This window comes from Pipra filicauda, unplaced genomic scaffold (assembly GCF_003945595.2).
Source record: "Pipra filicauda isolate LSUMZ 115617 unplaced genomic scaffold, ASM394559v2 scaffold259_size1095435_pilon, whole genome shotgun sequence".
Lineage (NCBI taxonomy): Eukaryota > Metazoa > Chordata > Aves > Passeriformes > Pipridae > Pipra > Pipra filicauda.
This window is the reverse complement of record NW_024104375.1, coordinates 330,010-356,258: the sequence shown is the minus strand read 5'-3', so window position 1 is coordinate 356,258 and position 26,249 is coordinate 330,010. Positions and strand designations below refer to the sequence as shown.

The window sequence follows — 26,249 nt, the reverse complement described above, 5'->3', positions numbered from 1 at the left end:
ATAACACTAAGGACTGCATACGGCAGGATAAGACCCATGTTTATTAAAAATAACTACAAAAGCTTCCAAAAGTACTAATTTGATGACTTTTTGTACCAGGACCTAACAAAAATAATAGGAGAAAGAAGAAAAAAACTGAAAACAAGGACACAAATTACTGCAATCACCCACAGTTATGTCAAATATACATTTAAGTGTATGCATCTTAGGCTCATTAACAGTACAAAATTTAGAGAATGAGGCATACAAGGATTATTTTTAGTTGCTTGGAATTTAACAATACTGCATAGTCCATACTGCAGTAAGATAAATGAGTTTTTCTCCTTTTCTTCCCATTAATTTCTTGAATTTTCGTAGTTACTCACAATACATTTTCCAGTACCATCTTGACATCTATTTGAATTTCCATTGCAGTTGCAGGGCACACAGCGTCCAGCAAATAATCCTTTATTCTCACGATAAAATCCAAGGCCACATTCCTAGACAGTAAGCAGAGAGAAAAAATTAGCGAGTGTCGGTAAAAAGAACACGTTACGGGAAGTGTATTTTGGAAATGTTTGTCATTTCCAAGGAGGAGTAAAGGAATACATTTCTTTGCAAGCTCCTTTATTCTAATACAGCAAATAGCAATGAATGGAGATGAAGAAGTTTCAGCTGAACCCCTGCTCTTTACACATTTTGGTAGTGATGATTTAATAATGTTCACTAACAACTGAGCAAAACACGTTTCCTGTGGCTATGTACAAAGGTGTTGAATATGATTATTAAACCACAGAAAAACATTTGACTATGAGAATACTGTATTGTGAATCTTAGGAAGAACATATGGAAATGTCACATATTAACTAGTGGTTATATGAAATCTCAATATATAATTTCACTACGATCTATTCCTTGGAAATAATTCTAGATATCTTTTACATACATTCATCATGACTTCCACAGTAAGTCTACCAAGAACTACACAAAGCCATGCCTAGACACAGCTAGGTGATGTAACAAAATATACAGTGATCTAATTTCTAAGTACAGGCTTGCCCTGGAGACCAGGGAAGCATGAGAAGAATGTTTAGCTATTGAGAGCACAGGAGCAGAAGCACAGCCTGTCAGATCACAGTTGGATTTAAGCAGAGAGCTGAACCAGAGGGACATTATGAATGAAGCAAGAGACATCAGGTTTATTAGCCTACACCAGGAAGGTAGTAACTCATATGCTAAAACCAGGTTCTTGCTCGCCAAGGACAGGGAAAGCATAAGGAGTTCCTCCTGTGAGCATGAAGCCCTCCTGTGCACAGACCCATTCAAAAATTCACACCCACCTTCTCTGCTCACATACTCCCGGCACAACAACCACACAAAAATGACTGGACATAAGTCTATCCCTTCCATTCTCTAGCTCCTTTTCACTAGGAACTAAGCCAGTGTGGTGCAAGGAAAATCAGAGGCTGTATGGAAGTGGGGAGAAAGCTGTGCTCCCCACGAAGCCAGCACCTCCCAGGTTCCCGCCTCCGGGAATGTACTTCTGTGCTGTACCTATACTCACCCCTACCTCACAGTTAGGGGCTGGCCCCAACAACATGCAGAAAACAAGTGACAGTTGAACTTTAAAGCCATAAATCTTTTCTCACAATAATTGCACCACCAAGACTGATGGGACTAATCTGAAGAGCAAAGGGTTTATGGGATGGTGTCACAAATCATGTTCCAGTGGTTCAAGGTGTAAGTATTTATGCAGAGGCAGGATTACCCTGAAAAGAATTTATCAATAGATAGAACTGCCAGAGGAAAAAAAGCCTCTCAGAAAGCAGATCCCAAAAGGAATAATGAGTTACTACTGTTTAAGCAACTGTTGCTAGTGGCACCTTTGCCTTCTCTACCTATAGGATAAATGAAAAAAAAAAAGTATACAGAATACTAATACCATCAAAAACTTCAAATACTGACTTCAGTGTGAGCAAGGACTAAATTAAGAATAGACATTTGAAGTTTTTCAGATACATTTTTAAAAGGGTGAACATGTTCCCTGAAAAACAGGGAGCCAATATACACAGCTTCTGAAGAAACCAGGGCCTGAAATACATTAAACAGCATGACTAAGTAAAATATAGGCCCTAATACATATGAATTCTATTTACTTACAGTCTTTTTTTGGAGAGCAAAATGAATCGTACCTTTTAAAAACATATCCAGATGCATCTGGAAAAATATCTGTGCAGCCTTTTGTTTTTCTATTTATGCTGTGTTTAAAAGGACACATTTGGAGTACACAGGCATTTTGTTTTTGAAGCAGCATTTGTGATTTCCACACAAATGATAAATTGATTCCATGTGAAGATAAAGCTCTCGCTCGGCACCTTCAAGTGCTTACGTATTTAGGATCATTGTTTTCAAATAACAGCAATTTAAAAGAAACTCTTGCGCACACTTTTGTTGGCAAAGTACTTTGAGACATAAGATTAGCCTTCTCATTACATTTATATTAAGTAATGCATAAGTTGTTACCAAATTAGTTAATTTAAAAACAAAGTGAAAGAAGGAAGCAAGTGAAAATGAGTAAATTACCTGTCTTGGGTAAAAATCCGTTTGAACTTGTTGCTGCTGACTCCTCTCCAGAAGGTGGGGATAGGAGAGCCTCTGTTGCATATCTTGTGTTAAACAATGCCCCAGGGACACTAACGTGACAACCAGCCATCCTACATTTCTTGGCCTCTGTGCTTGGGCCATCATTTTACTTTGGCCCCACTGCGGACATACGTTGCTATCCCTTCGGTGCTCACCCGTTCCTTCTCTTATACACTCCCTTCTTCTCTAGCTTCTGACTCAGATTAATGAGGCTCTGTGCTGTGATGGGCCCCACCTTCAAACTTTATACGTGAGTCAAGTCGTACAGCACACATTACTGTTCCTGAGGTTAACGAGTAACCCTGCAGTTCCTGTAGCTCCATATATACCTAAGTCAGGGTGGGGCAGGCATCACCTCCTCCCCACCTATGGCAGCCAGACAGAGCTGGGTGATTAGAGCAGTAAATCACTGCCTGAGTAATGCTGCATAAACACACGGGGCTTCCCAACCGCCCAGGTGAGTGTCTTGGTCACTTCCTTTGGCTTTGTATTTTCACCAGGCTACATTAAAAAAACCCAAACGCTTGGTTTATCAAGGCAGTATGTTGAAAGCAATGCAATGGCACTAGTAAGTTCAGTCAATGCTCATCAATTTGTGTGTGGTACAGAACACCAAATGTATGAAAAAATAAAAAATATTTCCAAAATAGTATTTGAGAGATGATGAATAGCTGCCCTGAGCAGTGGATGCACAAATGAAATGTAAGCCAGACGTATATATTTTTGTTCAGTCTCTCTGCAGCTGCTCCAGTCTAGATATTATTCATTCATTCTTATTTCAAAAAACTTTTGCAAGGTTAGTACAGCAATTGTTGCTTTATAATAACCACCAACCATTTTCTGAGAGTAATTTCTCATATTTTGTGCACTTTGCATACTGCTTATCTCTCCAGTACTTTATTCTGCTGCACTGGGTGCTTACACATGGCAACAGTCAAGCTCTAAGCTACGCAAAAAGAATTACAGCTACAGGAACAGCATCAGGGACAGGATATACAGCTGTGGTTAGGATTTCACCAGTCTTCAGGTAACAGTATTACTTTGCAATGTTTACATTATCTTTCAAAAAGTATCTCCAAATTTTTTTTTTGCAAATATGTTAATTTCAGATTTCAAATATTTTCCTAGAAATATAGTAGAATTATCTAGGTTCATGCTACTTCCCTTGGACTCAGCTAAAATAAGGAACACCAGGAATCTTCTTCACTGTGTATGATCTCACAAACTTTGATCAAGTCAATACTGACCTTCTCTCCATTAAGGTATGTGTTGACTGAGATTATTCAGCCTCTCAGAGGGCACCACAGAAGAATCCATCATTATAGTGCCTTACACATGTAAAATGACATTCGCAGCTCCACAAAAGCAATCACGAGCTGAATAACTCTACAGTGCTTCTTAGACAGCGAAAGCACTTGAGCCATTGAAAGTGCACAGGCTTACAAGAAGCACGCTTAATTACTTTAATAACTAGCCTGTTCCTCTAACGAACGCAGTATGTATAGCTGCAGGCAAGACAGAAGATAATGGTACTGTATGAAGGCAAACGTTTCCTACCTGACATGAGTCACCGGTGTACTCCGGAGGGCAGGAGCACGTCTCTACACTGTACGCAATGCTGCCGCTTCCTGCACTGGTGGCTTCTTCCAGCCCAACCTCACCGAGCGTCAGTCGCTGAGTCTCCGTGAAGTAAAGGCCTCTGATGTGTAAGCCATCCAGTCTGGACAGGACTATCATCAGTTCCTCTCTGGATACAGGGTTATTGCTGCTGGCATGCCTGAAGTTTCCCTGTGCATTAAGGGTACAAAATGAGCGCAGCCCTGCAGCTTCTTAAAAAGAGTATCTGCAAAGAAGACTGGACGACAGGAAATGGGAGAAAAGATCCATGGAACAGACCCTTGCAGTGCCAATTGGGGTGGAGTGAAATAGGGGCCAGGAAAATAAACACAGAATGGGTGGAAAAAAGAATAATGAGCATAAAAATGGATGTTGCCTTTACTTTGCAAGCTATGTATGTCTTTGAGGTATTGAGAAGTGAAGAAACCTGTAGGTTCCTTTTCAGTCATCCAAATTTCTTTGAGATATCACCCTCCAAACCATAAAAGAATGGAGGAAAATGCTTTTACTTCTAAGGTAGGTGAAGTCTTACAAATCCAATCTTTCAGGGATGCCTTCACATGCTGTCTTGCTGCTAATGGATGCAGTATTACTGAAAATGGTATCTGGCTTGAAGAAACATCTTTTTTGCCTACACATGAGAGAGAAATAAATAACCCAGTCTGATCTTCTGAGCACAGATTTAAGGTAGGAATAATCCCTGTTAAATTCACCTACTTGAATGTTGGACACCCATTCTAAACTAGATAACTAGACACCAAGGAAAACAGATACCAGTTCATTCCATCCCTTTTAAGTACAGTCTGAGGCTGCAATGAATCATCTTCCATTGATGACTGATTCAGTATTACTCCACTAGCCCTGGAGGGGAGTTCTAAGGGCTAAATTGGACAAGATGCCTAGCTCAGAGGTGCCAAATTTAGGTGACATGAACCAGAACCCAGGTTCAATGTGGCAGTAAAGAGAGAGAAAAAATGTTGTTCATATTTAAGGTCTACAGTATTTAAGTTTATATTCACTACCATTATCAAGTATTTGGTATTTCTGCACATATTACCTGTGTATTTATATTACCTGTGTATTTTTTATGTGCCACTGGGAAGAAAAGAGAAGGCCCTTCCTTCTTCAGTTCTTACCTCAACCAGCTGCACACGCCCGTAATATTGACGATCAGGCAGTGGGTTGTTGGGATCCATATAAACAACTTCCATTTGATGGCCCTATGTGAGAATGAGGATGTAACATTGCTGTTTCACTACTTGTTATGGTAAAGTGTTCAGATGCAATAAAATTTGGTGAAACATTAACCCTGTTCTTTGGGAGATAAAAACTAAGTAATACCTCTGAAAACTGTAGCAAATTTTGTCAGCAAAGTGGTATAGTGAGCACTGTGTTCTAGTGTCAGCAAGGTTTTCACTGTTTTTGCCTATTAACAATCTTGCTTTCAAGTAAAACATGAAGAGAATCAAATTAATGCTGATCAATTTTCATAGGAACTAGTTAGTACTTTTTATTAAAATGTCTTTGCATTTTCAAACATTATCCTTTGCATCCTGGTGCACAAGCAACTATGGATATTACTGTAGTACTTTATGAGGCATGTTTCCCAGTAAGAATCCTAAAATTCTGAATTAATATTTCTGACAGTCTGAGGAAATAAGCCTCCCCCTCCCCTCATCTTGTGAATTCCAACAAATAGCCAAAGATTTTAAATTTTGGCCACAAAGTGGTTAAATTTAAAAGCTGTTAACCTCAAATGCATTTTTATTTCAGTCCCTTGAAGCCTTGAAATTATGCTTAATTTTATGCTGAAGAAAATTCTCACAGAAAATGAGATTAATTACACATGGAATTCAGGGCATCTTTTGCAGAGACCAGGCCATACTTGTTGACAAGTGTGTAAGGCACTAATTAATTTTTTTTCCACAGGTGCACTTTACAGAGAGAATCCTATTTCATCATTTTATTTGCTCTCAAATCAATTATGTTTAATAACATGTTACTTTGGCAACAAAGACAGATGTGTTGATGGCTTTAAGCAAAATGCAGTAAAATCACTTTTACAGAAAAATAGCAAGTTGCTACTAAAGTTAAGTACACTAAAGGAGCAAAATTTGCCATAGTTGTCAGGTAACATAAAAATCATGGTATTGGTGTTGCTTAAAACTAAAAATGGCATTTAAAAACTTACTGTTAGTCGTATATCAGGTCTCTTATTCAGAAGAACCATGCCCTCACTAGGTAAGCCAAAAGATTTCACTTGGTAACTTAGGAAGCCACCATATGAAGAAAGCTGTAGCAAAATGCACAAGAACAGAGATAACTTACTGCATTTTTGCTTGATATTAATGCAACTTTGTATTCCAGTTTACCCCATCTTCCAGCACTGTAAATAAAATACTCTTTGTTTTTAGAAAAAATACAAAAATAGTCTTGCTTGCAAGAAATTACTATTTTGTTTACTGTGTGTATCTGAGGTAACTTTTTGAGCAGATACTATTCTCTGAAAGGTTACCTACATCATAAGGGTGTTTTTCAGACCTGGGTTCACACTGTGTGTGTCATGGAGAAATCACATGTTCACATGAACATTGTTCTCCCCTGATTGTGCAAAACAAATTTGGTGCATCAAGAGTAGACATCAGATTGATAATGAAAGTGGGTAGTAAACCCCATGAACAGCCACAGACAAAAAAAAGTAAGAGTACAAATGTTTAAAGGTGGCTTTCATAGGCCAGCATTTTCTAAACTCTGCAAATATGAATGCAAGCAGGAAACCGTTGCTCTAATTTCTGGAGGACAGGACTTCTACTGGTATCAGCTCTGTTGTAAGCAGGCCAGTGCTATAGGCTGAGCTGAAACCACACTTCTTTTGGCTCAACTTCAGGTGACCACAAGTGGCCTCAAACTCAACCAAATACATACACTGCTGCCCAGAACAGACATAGGCAAGTATGTCTGAATCATCTGAGAAACAGCTTCCCTGGGTGGTGTATGAGTGAATCAGTACAGAACATATTGAAAAGAAAGGAAGCTCCAGGCACAGCCTGGATAGTTTTTGTTCCAAGACAAGCCTAGAAGGAAAGTTTGTGGGTACTAGGTGAAATCACGCGTTTTGGAATGGATGTACTATTTTGTTTTGCACCCCTTGTCTTTTGCCCTTGTACCTTGGTTTTGACATGGGGGAAGAACTACTTTGTCAGGTTTTGCTGTTCTACAGGTAAGCACCAGCCTTCAATCTACCCCTTTCCAAATACTTTGATGAATTACAAACAAAAGACTGACATCTCAATACTAAATTTGTTCCTTGGATCACGAGGATGTAATTAATGTCAAGTGCATTTTCAAAAGCATCATTTGGAACTTGGCTGTATTTTGTCAACACAATCTAACCACCCTGTATAAATATTTTTTTAGAAAAAAACACAAGAGAATTAAAAGTATGCAAAATTGTTTCTCAATGATTTTTTTTTTAATGGGAAAATATTGGTCTTATAAACCACTCTCTGTATTCCAGATATATGGTATTTATTTTCTAACGTTAAGAGTCATCTATTAAATAAAGTGTTAAAATACAAAAGAGCAGAAAACGGGGACAATGCGATCCAAATTTCTCAATGACTGTTAGTTTCTGCACTGCTATAGAATTTGCATTTGATTCCCTTTTAACTTTTAAACAAAAGACATAGATAGGAAAAAAAATACACTCTGCTAAATATAAGTGTTACAGTGGAACGAGTTAAAAGGTTTAAGATAATGGAAAACAGGATTTATACCTCATCACACTAAAAAATGTCTGATGTGCTTTTGTTCACATTTTCTGAAAGAGATGCTATCACTAGAAGCAGACCAAAACCTGACATTTTCAAAATACAGTAGTGTGAATAACTGGGAAATTTATGAGCGTGTAAACTAACAGCTAGATAGCATTCTGGGGAGACTTTCATTACTGCAGTATTGCCTGTGCTAAAATATACACTAACACACTGTATACCATGAAAGCAGCACCCAAATTAGAACTATTTTATTTACAGTGTTGTCATTGCAAATGAAAGAAAGTCATGGCAGGCCTAGGTAGACTGTGAAACGTAACATAAAACTCATAGCACTGATCTTAATAGCTGTGTTTAAAAAGGGTTATTGCCTGCTTTATATCTTGTTATGGGAACAACAAAAGTCCTTTTGGTTCAACACTCTACGTGATAATGTATGCTTTAACATGAAATTTCTTTCAAAAATTATTTGCAAGCACTGAAACAAGAACCTCTATAACATTAACAAAAAGCACCCTAACTAAACATGCTGTTCAGCTGAGATACGGACCTCTGAGCATAGGAGAATAGGATGAAAAGCACTGCTCTAATTTTTAAAATAAGGACTAAGAGGAACTTCAAAATTGTACCATCTTTAATGCTCTGGTGTCTATCCCATTTGTTTTCTCCTGTGCAGGATTACATCTGAAAAGCCTGTGTGTCCTATGACTGGCTAATAACTGTCAACACTGTCAGAGTTCAAAATGAGGAGAACCTAGGCTCCAGGTCTGCAAGTCACCATTATCAAAGTCCCCCTGGTCAGTGTGATCCTTGGGCTGAGATGCTGATGGTAGTAACTGTGAGAAAAAGACTGCTCCCATGCATGAGTTGACAAAGCAGCAAGCAGTTCAAAGAACACAAAGGTTAGAAAACGAATTGTTGCTCTTCCTAAGCAACATATCAAATGCAAAAGGTTGGGTCTTTTTGTGTGCCACTGAGCACATAATCACCTTTTATTCTTTTGGAAATCTGCCCAGGACATACTCTAAAGAATCTAAAGGATTGGCAAGCTCTACGTGTTCTGGGTTTCAGAGTGGGCACATTGGCAAGCTCTATGTGTTCTGGGTTTTGGAAAAGCAGCTGAAGGTACCGGCTCCATGAACCACAGCTTCTGACCCTACTGTTCACATAAAGACCTCTCTGGCACCGAGCAACATGATTAATTCAGTGTAACTGGTTATAATTTTAACACTGTACACGGAAGTAAAATGTTGAGATTCCTGGCATGACAGGTAAGAGAAACAAGAATCTCGTGAGAGAAGAAAGAGAAAAGTATCTAAGAAAACCAGACTTTTTATCAAAAATGCTGGCAAAAAAAATAATTCCTGTTATTAAAACAGATGAGTTAGGTGGCATTTACCTTCTCTCCCAGGTAAGACGGTGGTGCTTTCCAATACAAACTATGCACAGAAGCAGGCAATTCTTGAACATCAGCCACTACACTATTACTGACTGGATTGAAAGTGACTGGAATGTCAATATTTTCATCCACTGCCTCCAAGCGCCAGTTTCTCATGTCCACAAACTAATGAGAAATACATAAAGGAAATAAGCTTGTCTCATCCTTTATTAAACTCTACCAGCACCAAGTAATGAGAAGAAAATGTTTAGCCACTATAATTCCCCTAGCATGAAATGCAACCGCTTCAAAGTCAGTCTAAAGTTTTTGTGCAGTGGATGTTGCACAGACTTCAAAAGAGAGAATAAGTGGGACAGATGAGCCAAAGCTATTTGGGATGCAGGTATTTGGTTTGTCATTTGCAAACTAAATTCTGTCTCCAGTCACATGAAGACATACCCTTCTGGAGGTGACTAGGAATTTTGTACACAAATCCAAGGACATAATTTGTAGGTGCTTTCTAAAGTCCATTCCGAAATCAAACCCAGGACACTAACCTAAAAGACAGAGTTTGGGTTGGTCATGGTAGGTGCAAGGCACAAGGGAGGGGACATGGGATGATATTTCGGAGAGGCAGGCAATGTAGCCTAATATTCTGGCTCTTTAATGCACATTTTATGGCTGTTGTTTCATGAAAGACCATGCATCTTGTTATTTATCATTAGAACAGGAGAAAGAGTGCATAATGAATATGTATCAGAACAATAACACAAAAAGCTAAATTTGTTCCCTAAAACAATTTTTGGTGAGGACAAGTAATCACTAGAGGAAATTTTCCTAAAGCAAATGGAAGTTTGCTGCTGACTTCACTGAGGACAGATTTTTATCCTTTGCATGAAAACAGCAAAGAATCACTGGATTGCATCTAGTCTATGTCTAAACCTTCACTAAACTCTTCATCCATGATTCTAGCTCTGCTTCTCTCTTTTTCTTTCTCTTGCATTGTTTTGAACAGCTCTTGCTTTTTTCAGTCATTAGCCATCTTACTGTTCGTTTATGCTACTAAAAATCAATCTTCATTTCTCACACTTGATGTTCTGCCTCTTTTATAGGGAGGGAAGAAAGACAGTTTTTACACTCTGTAGAATCTGCCTCACATTTCTGAAGTTTAAAAATGTATCTATGATACAGACACGTAAAATGGCATATGCTTATCAAAGCATCTTGAAGGAGACCATTGACTTTAATGATGACATGGAGTTTGAAGATACAGCAAGGAAGATAAAGGCCAGCTCAACTTCAGTCCAACTAATGATTCGTAAACAAACAGGTAAAAAGGGCCATTTCTACCAAAAGGCACTTTCAGATTACACATAGGTTTTAAGAAGGCTGCACTAAATCCGAACTATTGCTTGGAGAATATTTCTTATCCTTAGAAATGTCTTTAATGGAATAAATGTAGGTGCATGATAGAAAAGAAATAAACCTATTGGATACACCTTGGTTCTACGACGATTCGTGCTGCGACAGTTGCTGGTTGCCCCAAAACAAAAGCAAGAGGTACATCCCCTGGGATTAGAAGGGTCCAGATAAAAGGATCCTGGTCGGCAAGTATCACATGCTGCACCTTCAACATTCTCCTGTTAAGGCATAGTTCAAAGAAATCTCAGTGCTTTCCTTTTGGTTTGGGTGAGGTACTTATTTAAATGTATGGAAACATGAATGAAAATGTGAGATTCTCTAGCTAGACCATATTCCAAATGCAAATAAAACTGTCTTGGAGACTATCTTATGAGCTGTCTTTCCAGTTTATAAAGTGAACCACAGAATAATAAATATTAGTCAGAAGCAGCTGGTAACTTCTCTGCCAAAAGCCTCCCACTAGCTTTTGCAACCCTACTATATAAAAGGTCGCCTGTGAAAGTTCACATTTATCACATTTAATTATGCAGATCAGAACAAAAGAAGATTTCCTGGCTATAATGATGTGGTAAAATGTCAACTGACATAATACGGCTAAAAAAAGCATGGGACCTGGTTAACATCCAGAAGTCAAGATGCAGACAGATAAAACAGATATGTGCAGGGTACAGACCGCTTCAGTGAATCGATGGACATGTACTCTGCAGCTCTTTAACATCCTGCAAAAGCTAAGGCCATCTGTACAGCTGACAGATATTGAAGTCATTAAAAAATGGCATCTAACGCTACCATCATAACGTGTGCACATACTGCAAGGTGTTATATTTTTGTACAGCTGCATTTAATTTATAATAAAACTTAATGATAAACTCACTTCATTCATCCATTAAGTATGAAATAGTCACTGATTTGCAAATGATGCTTGTGCATGTAGAAGTAATTTGATTTATCTGACCTTGCAAAGACAAATTCCTGTCTGGGGGTCGCAAACATCTGGCTCTGTTCCATCTCTGTTACAGCTACATGGCACACAGTTAGGGAAACCGTAAGTTCCAGGAGCACACTGATCACACTGACGTCCTTTTATTCCTGGTTTGCATCTTTATCAACAAACACAGGGAAGAGGAGGGAGTCAATAGAGGAGGCAGGAATGGAGCAAGGGAGGGAAGATTAAAACAACAGGCAGGTGGATTTTGAAGTGATTGTACAGCTATGACACAACTTTATGACTTCCACATACAAAAAGCAGCACGTTAGTACTGCTCTCAGATTTTAATAGTATGACATTTGAAATGGCCCTGGAACTGCCTAGGAACGGATTTGATTTTGAAGGATAAAAATGCTCACAATAGAATTAGACTTCTGCAGCTATTCAGTGCTTGCAGTGCAGAACTACTCCCTCTGTACACCAGGGTGTAAAATAGAGGTAAGCGGAGCTGGAACAAGATTTACGGCTGGAAAATGTGACTGGGCATTATTCAAGGCATGCACCTGCTAACAAAAAGGTGGAGAATTGTGGGCATATGATTAATTACAGAGACTTCAACCTTCCACAAAGCTTGGGTTAGTTTACAACTGTTCAGAATGAATAAAATCCACTTTGCTCATAGCGAAGGCGGAACGTCTTGAATTTCCCATATCCCCTCCAAATGCCTGAAAAGAACAGTGAAGGAAACCACTCATGCATTGTTTAAAATGCACATAACTCAAACTTACTTGCATTGCCCATTGGTTTTTTCACATTCTGGGCTTGAAACATCAACGACTCCTCTTTCTGAGCAGTTGCAGCTCTCACAGCCAGCAAGAGGATGGTAGCTGAAGTGATGTTTCTCGCACACTTCACATTTTGGTTTCACGGTTCGTGGAGGGCAAATGCATTTACCAGTCATGTCATCACATAGACGCTGCCCACAGTTGCATACTAGGTCAAAGAAAATGCTGTACAAATCAATTTCATCTCATCTTACAATGATCAACTCTTATTGGACTTGCATATGAAACAAACACACACAACATTTATATAGAGAGAACATGACTCTTTTCTTTCACTAGTTTAAAGCTCAGGGCTACAGAAACCAGCTGTGTGACTGCAACAGTAGTTTCAAAGAACAGGTTTAGTGCTTGGCTCTCTTCCACCAATTGGTTGCTTAACTTCACCACAGGCATTGTTAATCACTCGCCACAACTTACAAGGATTAAATGACAATAGTTTTGGTGTTAATGGCACCACTTTTATAGAGCAATATTTATAAACATCATGTATAATATCTGGGAAGGCAGCTGAGGACTGTTGGTGTAATCTGTAGATCTGTTGATGTTATTAACATCAGAATATGAGGAATTAGGAATGCTGTGTCTCTGATTATCTATGGGAAAACCTGAAGGTACATAATGGGATTAAACAATAATAACGTGGAAATGATTCAGCAGTAAGTGTAGAAAAAATCCATTTCACTCAATAGTGGCAACATGGATTTTAACCAGTTTATCTGTAAGCCTATTACACCTGATAAGACTACACATGCAAAGGCACACCTCATTGTGAACTAGGTGTGCTTTAAGGGAATGGGGTTACTTCTGCCTTAAACTGAAAGCTATGCTATAGTAAAGTCAAGATGGCTCAACGAGCCTCTCACAGGATTAAGCCCTACAAAGAAAAGCGAGGCTGTGGTGCATCTGCAGTAAATTCAGAGGATTAAATAAAAGGTCGTGTCAGGTGCTGAACAAGCCTGAGCATGTACTTACACTTGCAAAATGGGAATCCATAGTAGCCGGTTTGGCATCGGCTGCACTGACGACCGATGACATTAGGCCTGCAAATACACTGTCCTCCCAGGGGGCTGCACGTAGGGCTCGTGGCACCTGCACTGTGGCAGTTACATGGCAGGGCTCCTTTGTTGTAGGAAGCCACTAGTGACCTTACAGAGTCCTTACAGAAGGCCGATGATCCCTCTGGGCTATTAGAATTGAAATATAAATCATGTAAGTTCTGGCACTTGGGAATTGTTATGAGAGTGCTTCGCAGTGGTTCAGTAAATTAGGGTCCTGCCTTTCAAACAGTTTGACATAAGGACAGCATCAGTACACATGCAAGGGTGTATTTTAATTAAATTAGTGGTGAATGGCTTTGAACATGCAGGTAAGAAATTTTTTTCAAAGCAAGTGCGTGTGTTAGTTATATCAGTTCAGACATGCCAAGCAAAATACCAAATACCAAATATGGAAATACCAAAGGCAGAAAGATGACATAGATTTTCCTCTTTTGTACAGTGAGCAATAAAGCTCTACCTTTGCATTGCATTTGCAATAGAAAGTCATGGAAAAGTGACTCATGGAAGTTTAATGGGCCAGCATAAGCCATGAAAAGCATTTTAATGTAGGGCAATGATGGTGATTTTATACATCTCTTTAATACACAGTAAAAGTAATATTATTCCCAGTTTGTTGTCAGTGTTCAGTTTTTAGAAAGTGATGCTTACTCAATATAAAAACTGTTTCCTCCACATTGGCTGATAAAATCAAATGACTTGTCCACTGTCTTTTTGTCAAGTATTTTGTAACTGTAGGTGTCTGCTGGAACAACTAAGATATTTTCCTTAAAACAACAAGAAAGCTAAATTGTACATTTCAGAGAAAAACAAAAAGACACAAGCTAAGGCATTTAAATGTTGCTTCACTATATATTCTGGATTTTCTCAAAACCTGTAATATTTTAACCAAAAAAAATAGGAAAATACACTTCCCATGTTCCCCTCAAAGTTGTGATTCTACAAGGAGTGTAAAATAAAAACATTGTATAGTATCTTAAAAATTAAAAATAAAACCAAACCAGTGCAAAAGATCCTAAAAATCTTAAACACAACATTAAAAAATTAATATTGTTGGCTTTCATCTTTGCATCTATCTCTAAACGAATGATGAAACTGAAAACAGCATTTTCACGTACATTTATGTAATAAACATACCAGAACCAGCATTTTTCCATCCGGTATCATCACTGTAACAGAGACCTTGGGTTCAGAAACGTCAAGCTCAATCTGGTTTTCTGCGATCACCTGATCCCGACAGCCAGACATATGGGGGCAGAATGAAGCCTTGAAGGTACCTAGAAGGAAAAAAAAAAAACGGGGTTGTGTGGAAAGGTTTTGTTTGCAGGGGGCTACTAGAGTGGGTTCTATGAAAACCTGCCAGAAGCTTCCTCTATCTCCAACAGCCAAAGCCAGTCAGATCCAAGACAGACACCCCACTGGCCAAGTGCGAGGCTCACCATGATAGCGCCTCTGGGATAACTTATTTAAGAAAGGGGAAAATAAACCTGCACAATGGCAACTACAGCCAGAGAGAGGAGTGAGAACATGAGAGAAACAGCTCTGCAGACACCAAGGTCAGTGAAGAAGGGGGAAGAGGTGCTCCAGGTGCCAGAGCAGAGATTTCCCTGCAGCCCATGGTGAAGACAGATAGGTTGTCCCCCTGCACTGCATGAAGGTCTACAGTGGAGCAGAGGTCCACCCACAGCCCAGGGAGGAACCCATGCAGGAGCAGGTAGATGCCCAAAGGAGGCTGTGATCCTGTGGGAAGCCTGCAGTGGAGCAGGCTCCTGGCAGACCTCGTGACCCTGTGCAAGGGACCCACGCTGGAGCAGTTAGTGAAGAACTGTAGTCACTGGGAATGAATCATGTTGGAGAAGTTGGTGGAGGACTGTCTCTCATGGGAGGGACCCCACACTGAAGCATGGGAAGAGTGTAAGGAGTCCTCCTTTGAGGAGGAAGGAACAGCAGAGGCAACCTGTGAGGAACTGACTGCAGCCCCCATTCCCTGTTCCCCTGCAGCACTTGGCGTAAGAGTTAGAGAAAACTGGGAGTAAAGTTGAGCCTGGGAAGAATGGAGGGGTGGGGGGAAGGTGTTTGAAGATTTGGGTTTATTTCTCATTACCCTACCCTTATTTGATTGTTAATAAATTAAGATAATTTCCCCAAGTTGAGTCTGTTTTGCCTGTGCTGGTAACTGGTGAATGGTCTCTCCCTGTCCTTATCTCCACCCACAAGCCTTTTGTTATATTTGCTGTCCCCTGTCCAGCTGAGGAGGGGAGTGACAGAGTGGCTTTGGTAGGCACCTTGTGTCCAGCCAGGGTCAACCCAGCGCAGCTCCATATGCCAAAATGCTGAGAAAGAAAAAGGGTTAGATGAAATTCAGATACTTACCTGACCACACACGTCCTGCATCCACACGGACTTGCACAGGGAACACCAGGTGCGCCGTCTGATAAAAATGTACTACAAATACGTATCTGCCCAAGTGGGGCACTCTGCCGTTCAAGGTAATCTGGTTCTGGAGAAACACGAACAGCTCTGATATTATATTTGTTTTGTGACATATACTTGGGTTTATCAGCTGTGCTCAGTGCCACCTATCTGCAGTAAAAGAGATGAGGCTTAGCATCTCTCAGCAAGTTAAGTATCTTGAAAGAACATGACATTACAACTGCATGCTCTGTTTGCCTGCCAAGCACATCTAACATTCTTCTGCAGTCTGTGAGACTACAGACGCATAGTTTGGAAAGAAGCTGGATTTTTTTTTCTTTCTGTATATTGCCTCTGTGGCTTATTCAGCCTGCAATATTTTGATCATATCACATCATTCAGTTTTGACTCTATTATAGTGTTTCATCTATTTAACTTTACTAACAACATACTTTGTGATTTATGAAACAAAAGTTTTCAGAATATGAGATACCTGTAGAGGTGTCAAGGTGACTCCCTTAACTGAATCAGCAGGTAAAGGGGCACTGAGCAGATCATAGAGTATATTCTTCTGTACTTTGGAAATTTCCCCATCTTTGAACGCATCCAAAACCAAAGCTGCTGGTGGAGTTTCATAAACTGAGGGAATGCAAGTTGCACTAAACACAGAATTATAGTAATTATTCTTGAGGCCAGAAGAATTTCTTAAACATCATAAGAGGAAGAGCTGTTGGCTCAGAAAAGTCAATATATTACACTGTATTACAATTAATAATGCAATAATAACTCCTGTTCCTATTTGGATTCTATATAAATGATTGGAAAGTAATTGAAAACAAGAAATACAGATTTAACTTATACACGGGTAAGTGTACATTAACTGACTTTATTCACTCAAAATTTCCCTAACTTTAAGTCTCAATGGAAAGAGTTAAGGAAGAGGAAACTTAAGGGAACTAGGAGTGTTAAAAATTAAATACATTTTAGTTAATTCAGTTAGTTACATTCACTGGAATCTGTACTAATATTGAATTCTCAGTTCTACAAACATTTACATAGGTGCATCCTTTAAACATGCAAATTTTCCCACTTAAATACTTAGAAGTTAAGTATACACTCAAATATTTGTAGAATTGGAGCCAAAATAAATAACAGTAATCATTGAAAGCATCCTTATTCATTGACTGCTGTATTTAACTATTTCTTCCTTGGGATATTTAATTCTGAAGAACTTGATTGAGAGAAGAATTTTCCAAACTGCAGTATAAAACATTTTTGGGGGTTTCCTGATAGTATTTATTCACTCCTCATAAGTACTCAACAGACAATGATTAATCCTTGCTCAAGACAGGCCCAGAACTAGAACGGCAAGGATGTCTCAGGGCCAGAACTGAGATGTATTTGCCAGGCCTGTGTGGGAAATCATGTGCAGCATCCATTTATAATACTGTTAAAATGAGACAAAACTCTACCTCTTTCAACTTGGTGAACTTAAGCACTTTCAAGAAAGCAAAAATGCTTGCCAGATAATAATAATAATAAAAGAACATAAACATACAGTAAACTATGCAAATATAATGAGACTAAAAAAACCAACACAAAAACAAAGTAAAAGGTACAAGTTTCTACATTAGCTTTATTTTAAATTGTGTTTTTCACCCAGCCTCTTTCCTCTGTTTTACTCAGAATATAAATGCCCGGATTTGCAAAATACCTTTGGTGCAAGGACAAGTATCGTCAGTCTTAGAAAGCTGCTCTCAGTGGTAACACTCCAAACAGGAGAATTACAGCTGCGATTCAGTTCTATGCACGCTTGGAAGCCAAGGACAGTCACATGCTTTTATCCAATTTACCATCCGGACTTTTCTGCTTTCTATTTCAATTCAACCATTATACTAGAAGCTAGCCTCTGGAAAACTATTAGACCCAGTCACCAACTCTTTCTGCCTCTTAAGTCCTGCAAATGACAATTTTACTTTGAGGCCCTTCCCACTGCCAGATCAGTAGGAAGAAAGCCTTAACAGTAGCATCACGAGGGACATCCTGGGGAGTGCGACAGGCACTGAAATGTGGAATTCCCTAATTTGGAAGCTGCAGTGCGAGTTTCTCTGTGTCCCAAAGAATAAAAGATGGAGAGGGGAAGAGCTTCAATAGGACAGAGTAAATGCTCTGTGGAACCCAAACCTGACCGCTTGGGAAGTGAGGGTTCAGGTTCAGATCTTCACAGCAAGAGAAGAGCCATCAGCCTGGATCAACCAAGCAGTACATGAGTCCTCTAATTACCTGGTCCTATAAAGTATAAGGAGAAGACGGATCACCTGGCACTGCTGTGCAAAGTGAATGATAAGGACACATCTCCCCTAAGGGCCCCATGATGAAATGGACAAAGGAATGGCTTGTTTGTGAAGTGGGGGTTTACATGTTGAATAATTTGATACTGCCAAGTTGAGCTGGTGGATTTGTGTCTGGAAGGGCGTCACATCCCCTACCTAGTGAAAATTAAAGCCATTTTGGACAGCTGAAGCAATGAGGTGCAGAAGAAAACTCGAGAACAGTATTAACAAAATACTGTTCAAAGACTCTCTAGGTTAACACTAACACTGCAGCTTTTTTACAAATATTACTTTGCAAAAGTGGCCTAAAAATCAGCTGTGGGTTGCTGAGTAAAAGAATTAGAATATCATTTAGTCTGCCTTTCAAGGTCATCTTCAGGTAATAAGAAGGGTAAAACCAAGCAAGTTACCTTCCATCATGGGTACTCCTGTATGCAGCTATGCACTGTACTTTAGGATCCACATATTCTGGAGAAAATTCTTCAGCTGATATAATACAAACCTTGTGCTGAAAAACAAGCACAAAGTACAATTAACTATTAATATCATAAACAACAGGGCCAGGCCTGACTGGGAAGGCTGAAGCCTAATTTTAGTATGGGGAGATCTGAGCCCAAAGCCATGTTCTGCCATGGACCTCCCAGAAGATTCTGGATCCCTTTACCTCCCTGCACCTCAATGCCTGAGGATTAAATAGCATTTTTCTGTTCTTCTCAAGGAAGGCTGCTCAGAAGTTAAACAACCAAAACATAAGTATGTGTGTGGCAATGGGAAAGACAGAAGACCAACTCACAGGGTGAGAAGCCAGGCAAGGAATGAACAGAGGTGGGAGGGAAAAGCCCTCATCTGTCGTGTTAGACTTCTGGACCCTGGGTGAATTCCTAGACTCTCTCAAATGCAGGCACAAACACTTGCTCGCACAAAGTCCATAGGAGTGAGTTTCAGTGACACCAGGATTTCTCCAAATAGATTCAGAACTTATTTCAAAAGAAACAAGACCTCACGCTATTATTTTTTTTTTACTAAAACTCGACATGAACAAATGAATCTGTGGTAGTCCCGCTGTACCCATGGTGGTAAGGACATAAGGGAAGGCTTGTGGGTAGGCACAACAATATGCACTAATAAAATACATAACAAAATACACACATGCAAGTTACAGAACTTGTGCATGGACTACTTGAAAAGAAGATAAAAACGTCTGATAAGCAGTAAGATAGCTAGCACCAAGCATCAATGTAAATTAAAATTGCATAAAGGGAATTCATTAATATGCAAAGTGATTCAGTTTGGAAGCAGGTCCTAAGGGTCTGTGTTTTAGCTGTAGTGAGCAGGGACTAGAGTACTAAAAATACCTTTTCCTGGGTAGCCAACAGTTTGCCCGTCCTGCATGTAACAACCCACAGGGCTCCAGCCCGTCGCAGCAGAACAAGGGTAGACCCTGAAGCTTTGAACAGTGTTTTATGAGTGGCTAAAAAGTTAGTGCAAAATGTGGTCTGAGCTTAGACAGCTTGTCTGCATCAGTACGAAATAAAGACTATCAAGTTGTAAGACCCTCTTGATAGATGACCTCAAGAACCCTATTTCCTCCTTATTTAGACCACATTTCTGAACTCCAGCATTGTGGGTGGTTCCCCTTTCCCTCTCTGGGCTACATGACAGGGGATCACACAAGGGTCTTTTAACTCCAGTGCTGCTGACATTGATGATTAGTGTCTATATAAAACAAACTCTTCTCTTCCACCTTCTTCCTATCTTTTGCTAAGTGCAGTCTTTACAATTAACATGGAGAAATATTTCCTGTATCTCAGAAGACTATTGAAATTTATCTTGCAGCAAGTTATTCAGAGAATTAAAATTAGAATTCATAAATAAAAATAGAGATTCTTAGCACAAGAGACTTCCATATGTAGAGATACAGACTAATAATGTCAATGCCTTTTGGGCACGGATCTTGTTAACACAGCAATTGCTGCAGGGAGCCAACAGACAATTTGAATGGTATTTGTTCACATTGAACACTCTCCATGAAATGAAGAAAGCATGTATCAGCTGTTAGTCCTAATAGTTCCACAAAACTACTCTTTGTTATTAGCTGGGTTTGAACACCAGATTTTAACAAACCTTATGTTTCTGAAATGGAAAACAGAAACAACACAGAAGAAGATTCAGTGTACAGTAAAGTGTATTCCTGGTGTGGCCAAAAGAGGTCAGTGAAGGCTTTTTATTCAAAATATCTAAAAGCTATATGACTAATGAATGCATTCGTTACCTGAAATATATACATTATTATCTGAATTTTGTAAGAGACACAGGAAACTCCCACATGGGTTTTGAGGATTTAGAAAAAGTGAAAGATAAGGAGAGAAAATGAAAGATTAAATACAAAAGCTACCAGAACATTTATCATTTAAAGTTTATTCATACAAGAGAAGGGGGAACTGAAATAAAGCACAAGAGAGTTGGAAAAATCCTTGCCAGTAGGGACAAAGTTCTGTTTATCTTTGAAACTGGTAAGTTTGCCTCAGCATTCTCTAGGTATATATAAAGCATATCTATTCAGGTACCTAATATACATAATTTAAAACATTCCCTTACAGAATGTGAACACAGAGAGACAAATATCTCTCTTTACCCACTCAGGGAACAAGTATTACAAAAAGCAAAAGAAAATGGCAACTTACCAAAAGAAAATTAATTGATGATGCCTTAAGATGTATCTTTGTGTCTGCTAGAAGGTCATAGGCTGCAATGCGATTCCTGTCATCAACTACAACACTGCGACAAAGGAAACTGAGACAGAAAGCAGGATTAAGGACGAGTCTGCAGGTATTGCCACGTTGTTTAGGCTGTCACTTAGCATCATTGCCTGGCTTTTGGCTAGCCACACCACCAGTACCTAGCCACCCTGTTGGATCATAACTAACCTACCTTTGGCCACTGAGGAACATACAGTATCCTCAATAGTGAGACAAAGGATTTACCACACACAAAACTGCTCGTCTAACCTCTGTGTTGTCTTAGCCAGAGCCAAAGCCTCCAGACCTCAGCTCAGATATCCATTTGAGATACTGGTTTAAGTAGGATGTGGATAGACAGATGCACATACATGCTATCTGCAGAGGTTTCCACGCTGCGTAACATGGTGTGTAACTAATGTTTCTGTGCCCGGACCGTGCTCCTTCAGGTGCCAGTACACACCAGCTGCTGCTTTCCACTACTGGCATGTGCCACTGATAATGTGGATCAGCAGCTCTTGCCCACACAGTGGCAGCTAGGCAGGTCCTGATTTTCGGAAGCTACAGTACACTGAGATACTCCTCAATACAACTGAAAAAACGTAGGTTTGCCCCTTATCGAGCACCTTCAATTGGCTGCATATGTTTGGTACAGACAAACACATACTAAGAGGAAGAGTCTTGCTAAAGCCTTTGAACTCTGCCTTGTTCCGGGAGCATGATTCCTGCACTTGCCAAAAGTTCTCTTTTGCTAAAGAGAAGTCATACAAGGCTCTGACTTCTTTCCTTTCTTCTGCACTTCCCCTCAGGTAGACCAGCTAGCATGCCACAGATGTGCAGCTGTAATCACCATATCACTGCTTCTCTATTTCTCCTCTACAAGCCAGAGGATGTAGAAGTTTCACTCTTACTTCAAGTATAGATTAGAAATAAGGGCAGCTCAGGGCTTAAGAACATTTAATAGTAGGGAAATATAGGTCCCTTATTTGTGGTTCACTGGAAGCTTGCAATGTTTTATTCTCTTACAATGTTTTACTGAGAATAATCAAGCTCTTAAGAAGGCCTGGCACAACATATTCCAGATTCCACAAGTTACTCTTCTCCGTATGTACCTCACTACGTCATTGCTTGATTTATTTTTTATCAGAAGAGACTTGTACCTTCCTGCTTAGGAAAGATGACACAGCAGCTTACTTGCAATGTGCCCATTCATTTCATGCAGAATGGCCACAGAAGGGATTTGCTGCATTGCTGTGTTAAAGTAGCAAAGGCTTCCTCTGTATTTTCATGAGCAACTTCTTCACGTATCATATGAACAAACAAGTATGTACAAAATTAGCCCATAAAATGTGTTGGGAAAAAAAAAAACAAACCAAAAAACAATAAAATGGAAGATTTATTACACACAGTTTGGGGCTCAGAGTGTTATATAACAGGCTAAAATAAGAGCTTTCCCCAGCAATAACCTGACAAGGTCACTGCTTCACATAGCTCTGCTCTGTGTCATAAACATGCTGATGAAAATGATTTTTCTTACTGAGCAATTTCATCCTGAATATCCCTAAGCTTCCATTCTGCCAAACAGTTGGCTCAAAGGAAAACCGGATACGTGTCCATAGTCCCCTGGCACTGGGTAGGCTCTCCCAAAGGCTCAAAATAAGCTGAAGTGCTCAAGTGTTAAAGACAATCTCACTCAGCAAAGGCAAAATCTCTTGTGCAGAAACATCTGCAGTAACCTCATCAGTCAACAAGGATAAAGAAGCATTTGGCTGAAGACCTTGCCTACAGCCTAACAGCCAGAGGATGGCTACACTCAGAATTTCAGAGACTTTTATACTTCTGCTTCAGCAAATCTTGTTACAAACAGTGGGAATACCCTTGTAAAACTGGCTGCTACATTTTTTATAGCCAAAGTCCTTGGATACACTTTTAACTTCACAAAAACAGTGCAGGCCACTGCAGCCAATGGTGATGCTCTTTCACTGGACTAGGAGATTAATAATTTATAAGTATTTATGAATGTATATAAAAAAGTAATCCTTTGTATAGGAAAATAGTTCACTGAAGTAACAGCAATATTTAATGAGCTGATTACACAGAGAGAATTAAAAATCTGTACAAAATCCACAGAATCATTCAATTGCTTTTAAATCACCCTACATTTTGAACAATCCACATAGTAAAGTGGATTCCAATATATTAAAAGTATAATTATATCCAAAAAACTTATTTAATCATTTAGTAATTACTTCTGAAATTCTTACCTGTATTTACAACTATATATTCTCACTCTGCCTTCAGTGATAGGTCCAGGGCTATGTATTATGACCTCTGCATTGTATAACCAATCCTCTTCATTGGCATATTCAAAAACCAGAACATAGCGACCGACTTGAGGAACATTTATGGTCATCTCTAAATTGATCTGGGTCAAAATAATTGAAAAACACAAAAGCTGTTAAATTTTTCACTTCCTTTTCTTGCAGGAAGTTCCCATTTCCTGCTCTCTGAGCCAACTGGTCAGCATTACTCCAGGGCCAATCCTGTAATGGCTCAACAGAAGACACCCAGCAGAATGTAAGTAATGCTTATAAATATCGCTTTGTCTACTAATAAGAGTCAAACAAATTCAAGAAACACCTGCCACTCTAACAGTTCTAGGAAGGCTGTAAAATAACCCTGGGAAATGAGTATATTACTATTTCTCTTCTCCCCAGTAGAAAGGGAGGAAAACATTAATGACGCTAAAAATTTGTCACCGTCGCCTCTAAGCTATCTTTAACAACATATAAAAATGTAGTTTACTTCTCCACTGAAAAAAACCTTTCCAGGAACACAAAATTCCTACTACAGCAGTGCTGTATACTGATTCCCTACAATGAGTGAAAGCATCTTCTCTAGCAAACTGACAGTGACACTTTCTGAAGCAACAAGATTTTCTTTTAGGTTACTTGCACAGAGTGGTTAACACAATATTTCATGCAAAATATTTCTAAATAGTTGCATGGAAAGTGCTGTGGTTACAAACGTTTTTGCTTCAGATGACTATATAATTATTTTCAAATTTAAACTGGTTTTTTCTCAGTATTTCCTTAGGCTACAAGCACTTAAAACATGTAAATAATTCTGTCAACAGCCCTCTTGACTTCACTGCAATTATTCATACCAGAAATTTTGCACGTGCATCAGTGATGAAGCACCAGAGGAGCCTATGGCATGTGAGTATTCCTGTTGCGCTTGATATTTTTAAAAGCAATATCCAAGCACATTAATAGAGGGCATAATCACTTTACATATCACTATCACGTACTTCATAAAATACCTTATTTTTGCCAAACACATTTGTAGTATAACTTTTCATTTCATAAAACATATGTTTCTCTTTCAAAGGACCTACAGCAGTGGCATAATTGCATCTGCTTGTTTTTTAGGAAAGGAAACATTTTACATAAGTATAGCTACTTGAGGAAAAAACCCAAAACTTAGAGTGATGTACGTACACCATTTCTGCTGACAAATCATTATGTCATTTCTTCTGAACAAGTCAGTATGCCTAAAGCACAGGGATTTTTATTTAATAAAATACTTTTACCGGAGTGGAATGCCCACTCTACTCACAGTTATAAATCTGCCTACGCTGATCCTTTTACACAGTTCTGTATAAAATGCAGACCTTGGCACAGAGTCTGTCTTTTAGAGATCTGCAAATCCTGAGCTTTAAATCTGCAACCATTTTAGTCTGGTAGGTTTACAGTCAAAAGCACAGACAGCCCGCAATTAGCAGGCAGGAATCTGACCTCTCTTCCACTGATATGGGCCATCACTGGTTGATTAGGAGTTGGCTGTCGCACAGGTATTCTTCTGTATTCTGCCCCATGTCTGAAATACGCTGCCTCTGAACCGAGGACACAGGAAAATCTGCCCAGAGGCAAATGCTGATAGAGCAAGCAGCTTACACAAAAAACAACAAACAAAACACAGGATTATTATTGTTTTCAAGTGCAGCAGTATAATAACAAAATAAACCAAGGCAGTGCTTTATGCTATTCTGTAGCATATATACTGACTGCTCTGTTGAAGCAGGTCCCAAATACGTGCAAGGCTCTGTAACTTGTATCTGCAAGATGGATGCTTCATAGTAATCACTAGGTAACAGCACCAGGTAATCCTAAAAACAAAGAATACAACAAATGCCAGACCATGCAAAAAATGACATGAGGAACATCTCCAGACCCTCACAATACAACAGTGAACAAAACCAACCTCATAAATAATTTTTACAGAGGATATCTATAAGGTGTGGGGTTTTTTTTCTGTTGTTACACAGGCTAATAACATCAGAATGTGTCTCCCTAAATCTATTCCTTCAGAAAGATAGGACGAAGGCAGCTCTGTCATGAGCAGGGAAACTCTGAAGTCACTCTCCCATCATGTCTTGTAGAAGGCAGTGCTCCGAAAGGAGCCTCCCTGCAGCCAGAAACACGCAGCCAGATGCCTGCAGTTTTCATCCATGAGTGCAATCCACATGCACACAGCTCAACTCTGGGTGACCCCACAAGGGAGATTCATGGATCCCAGGTAACTTAATAAAAATATTCATGTAATCTATTAAGATGTGCTTCAAAAGCTGGTATATTTTTGTTCTGCTTTGCCCACTTAAATTAATGTATTAGAGTTTATTTATAAAAACTGTTAATGGGAGAACATGATGGGGTAAGATCATTAATAAATTCCTTTTCAAAGGTATTAGTAAAAAACTCAGTACAATAAGTACTGTCACTTCCAGTAAGAAATGTTTGCAAGCTCTTTACTAACACTTTAGGGTGGTATTCCATAAATTTAACACAGCCCCAGGCTTAATGACTACAGACACTGGCTACATGTTAATCCTATACATTAAAATTTCAGTATACACAAGAAATTCAGTCTTTGGGATCATACATGTTTAAGGTTTTTCCTAAATGATCATCTCAAATAATTTCTCTTTTTCTAGCAAATTCTTAGAACTGCTGCTAGAAATTTTTTCAGTTTTTCAGTGAGTGAAAGAAGAGCAATGATGGGAGGAAAAAAGCATTCAGAAAATTACCTGCTCATCATGCAGCCCATCTTACAGTACTCTTATTAAG

General features: G+C 39.2%; 1 protein-coding gene across 1 annotated transcript in view; it reads right to left on the bottom strand.

The window, feature by feature from the left end:
- Window positions 1–26,249, bottom strand: part of LAMA3 (laminin subunit alpha 3) — a 114,209-nt gene that overhangs the window by 36,174 nt on the left and 51,786 nt on the right. Inside the window, exons 25-42 of the mRNA XM_039382131.1 lie at window positions 25,191–25,291; window positions 24,921–25,074; window positions 23,388–23,548; window positions 21,070–21,178; window positions 18,796–18,893; window positions 16,546–16,711; window positions 16,014–16,140; window positions 14,778–14,917; window positions 14,292–14,407; window positions 13,558–13,769; window positions 12,529–12,733; window positions 11,768–11,912; window positions 10,890–11,030; window positions 9,412–9,576; window positions 6,431–6,532; window positions 5,376–5,459; window positions 4,180–4,410; window positions 366–479 (exon numbers count right to left, since the gene is read on the bottom strand). Coding sequence (XP_039238065.1) covers window positions 366–479; window positions 4,180–4,410; window positions 5,376–5,459; window positions 6,431–6,532; window positions 9,412–9,576; window positions 10,890–11,030; window positions 11,768–11,912; window positions 12,529–12,733; window positions 13,558–13,769; window positions 14,292–14,407; window positions 14,778–14,917; window positions 16,014–16,140; window positions 16,546–16,711; window positions 18,796–18,893; window positions 21,070–21,178; window positions 23,388–23,548; window positions 24,921–25,074; window positions 25,191–25,291 — 2,571 coding nt within the window. The remainder of the gene's footprint in view (window positions 1–365; window positions 480–4,179; window positions 4,411–5,375; window positions 5,460–6,430; window positions 6,533–9,411; window positions 9,577–10,889; window positions 11,031–11,767; window positions 11,913–12,528; window positions 12,734–13,557; window positions 13,770–14,291; window positions 14,408–14,777; window positions 14,918–16,013; window positions 16,141–16,545; window positions 16,712–18,795; window positions 18,894–21,069; window positions 21,179–23,387; window positions 23,549–24,920; window positions 25,075–25,190; window positions 25,292–26,249) is intronic.